The sequence below is a fragment of the Mugil cephalus genome, chromosome 4 (assembly GCF_022458985.1).
Source record: "Mugil cephalus isolate CIBA_MC_2020 chromosome 4, CIBA_Mcephalus_1.1, whole genome shotgun sequence".
Classification (NCBI taxonomy): domain Eukaryota; kingdom Metazoa; phylum Chordata; class Actinopteri; order Mugiliformes; family Mugilidae; genus Mugil; species Mugil cephalus.
Window position 1 is genome coordinate 16,340,001 of NC_061773.1, and position 2,687 is coordinate 16,342,687.

The window sequence follows — 2,687 nt, forward strand, 5'->3', positions numbered from 1 at the left end:
ATACCTCAATTTAAATCCCAATTCATTTTTATCTGTCACAGCTGCACAGTCACCTCATCTATGGTTTGAAGTAGAGTTTGAGGATAAAACTGCAGACAAATACTGGCTGACTCAGAGGACCATTGCATGTTTTGGTCACTTTAACTAAATGTTTGGTTTTGTATTAAAAAAAAAAAAAAAAAAAAAAAAAAAAAAGATTTAAATCATTTTCACAAAATTCCAGGTTGCTGGGTCATGTTTATTACAGAATTTAAAAACAAAAAAACAAAACAAAAGAAAAACAAACAAACGAAAAAAAACATGAAATACATCTGGATAATATGCTAATTTGCCTGGAGGATAGTTATATAAGAAGATAGGCAGTTGTATTGGCCAACTTGGTTAGCTTAGCTTCGGCTAACCTGACTGGAAACACTTGCTTTTATGGAGGATACGTGGTAGGCTAGGTGTCAGCACAGCTCAGGAGCATCCTGGAAGGAATCCAGTCTTGTGCAACATTACTTCAGTGTGGAGCATTGACAAACATCCTTCCAAGCTGTTGGTTTGAAATAATGTCAGTTGTTCCGTCTCCTCCTTTTCAGAGCCATCCCACGACTTCCATTTCATCTACGGATGCTACGAATCCAACGATGTGAGGGTGGACATTGTCGTTGACGACGACGTGGCGGCTTACGCCGATTTCACCAAGGAAGAGATCGAGTGGGCGATGCCTCACACGCCTGACTACCTGAAACACTTCCAGAAAAAGCAGGCTCTTGAGATCGCCAAAGCCAGCATCGCGCACTGTCACAGTGTTTTGGGTAAAGCCAAAAAAGCTGATCCCAAAACTCCCCTACGCCAAGGTACTGGAAGTTTATATTCATTCAACACAGCTTGAGGGAATTATATAGTTAGACTTTACTAGACCACTGGGATTCCCGCCTTATCCCTAGTCCTAGTCTGTCCGTTGTGTCCTTGGGGAAGTCATCTACCTCCACTAGTGTATGATTGCGAGTGAGTGATGTTTGGCCGTAGGTACATATTGGCAGCCACGTTTCTGACTGTGCGAGCAAATGAATAATGTAAACAAAATGCTTTGTTTAGTGTTTATGCTTAGTATTAATGTTTTATTTCTCTACAAGAGGTGCACTTACTTTTGCAACTCAGATATGTAATGTTGGCTCGTTCTTCAGAACAAACAAATAGTATGAGAATAATCCTTTTTATTTGATTGGATTTTCTTATCTACTGCCAAGACTTGTGTGAACATCTGCTGGTGTTTTGAGTAATTTTTATGCAGAAAGGTACACTTCAAAATTTAGATTTAGATTGCTGTGCGGGCAGTAGAGGTGTGGGAGGTCAGGGTTGATAGAGGAGCACGTAGAAAGGCTAACTTTACGGAGGCCGTCGGGAGTCTGCGTCTACTGCAGTTAAACGATAGGACCAGTTAAAATCATCTGCTGTAATTTCAGTCAACCACCATGTAACTACTAAAAGAATCCTCAAGCATCTGCACATTTAACAATCAACACAAATTACATTGGAAATTTCCCTGCTTAAAGAATCCTCATTCTATACCGTTCCACCGATTGACCAGATGCTCCAGACACCTTCATCTACACTCGGTATAAGGGGGAGGACGGGGGGGTCAACGCTCTCTTCTGTTTGGCCAATCACTTCTACCCTCCCACCATCAACTTCACGTGGACCAAGAACGGGGCCGAGGTCACGGACGGGGTGTTGAACCTGCGTTACCGACACAACGGCGACGGCACGTTCCACAGAATCTCCATGCTGAGCATCACTCCTCGGGAGGGAGAGCTTTACTCCTGCAGAGTGGAGCACCAAGCCTTAAAGCATCCTCTCACCAGGAGCTGGGGTAAGCAGAGGTGCTGACACACAAGACGTAAATGCATTTTCATTTCAGCGTGGTCTTACAATGCCCATGTGAAAATGAAAATGCAAATACTCAAATAACTCATACGTGCGTGTGGAAGGTTCTGCAGCATTGCATTTTCAGGATTACATTATTGTTTTAATAATGTCAAAATATCACTCTGATAAGAACGCATAAAAAGGCTTAACATTTTTTATGTGTGTTTGTTTAATTTACAGAGCTGGAGGAAAATAAGCGGATCAGTCTCCACCCTGCAGCTGTTTTCTTCTATGCCAGTCTAATTTTGTGTCTGATGGGAATTGGGGCTGGAGTCTTCTTTTACTACAAGCGGCCTAATTAATAGCTTTTGGTTTTGACATTTCAGCGACAAAAACATATATTTTTTAAAAACCTTCTGCTGCTGTTTTAAAGGATTCTTTAATCCTTAAAGGGTCTGTGCTTCTCCTTGACTGGAGGCCAAATCATCAATGACATTACGAATGTTATATATAATATATTTAAAAATATATATAAACACTCTTAGCTTGTCTTCTTAATTGTCCGGAGCCATCATGTCAGTGTTTGAATTCAGTAAAAGATTTATGTGTGTTACAACCAAGGCTAGGCACACCACACACACCCATCCCAAGTTTTTAATGCACCTCACCTTAGGGGTCCACCCAGGATCGGTCAGGGTCAGGGCAGGCTGCAGGACAGTAGTGTGCTGCAGTTCTCTGACCCTCCTGACCCTCCTGTTTGCCCCCTGTCTTAATGCACCACATCACATCCAGGGTCACAGGGTCACGGTGTAGGGGCTTGCTTCCTCATCAGG

At 42.4% G+C, this 2,687-nt stretch overlaps 1 protein-coding gene across 1 annotated transcript in view; it reads left to right on the top strand.

The window, feature by feature from the left end:
- Positions 1 to 2,456, top strand: part of LOC125006957 (H-2 class II histocompatibility antigen, A-U alpha chain-like) — a 3,183-nt gene extending 727 nt beyond the window's left edge. The window contains exons 2-4 of the mRNA XM_047583490.1: positions 582 to 842; positions 1,577 to 1,858; positions 2,095 to 2,456. Coding sequence (XP_047439446.1) covers positions 582 to 842; positions 1,577 to 1,858; positions 2,095 to 2,216 — 665 coding nt within the window. The 3' untranslated portion in view covers positions 2,217 to 2,456. The remainder of the gene's footprint in view (positions 1 to 581; positions 843 to 1,576; positions 1,859 to 2,094) is intronic.
- Positions 2,457 to 2,687: the final 231 nt, after the last annotated feature.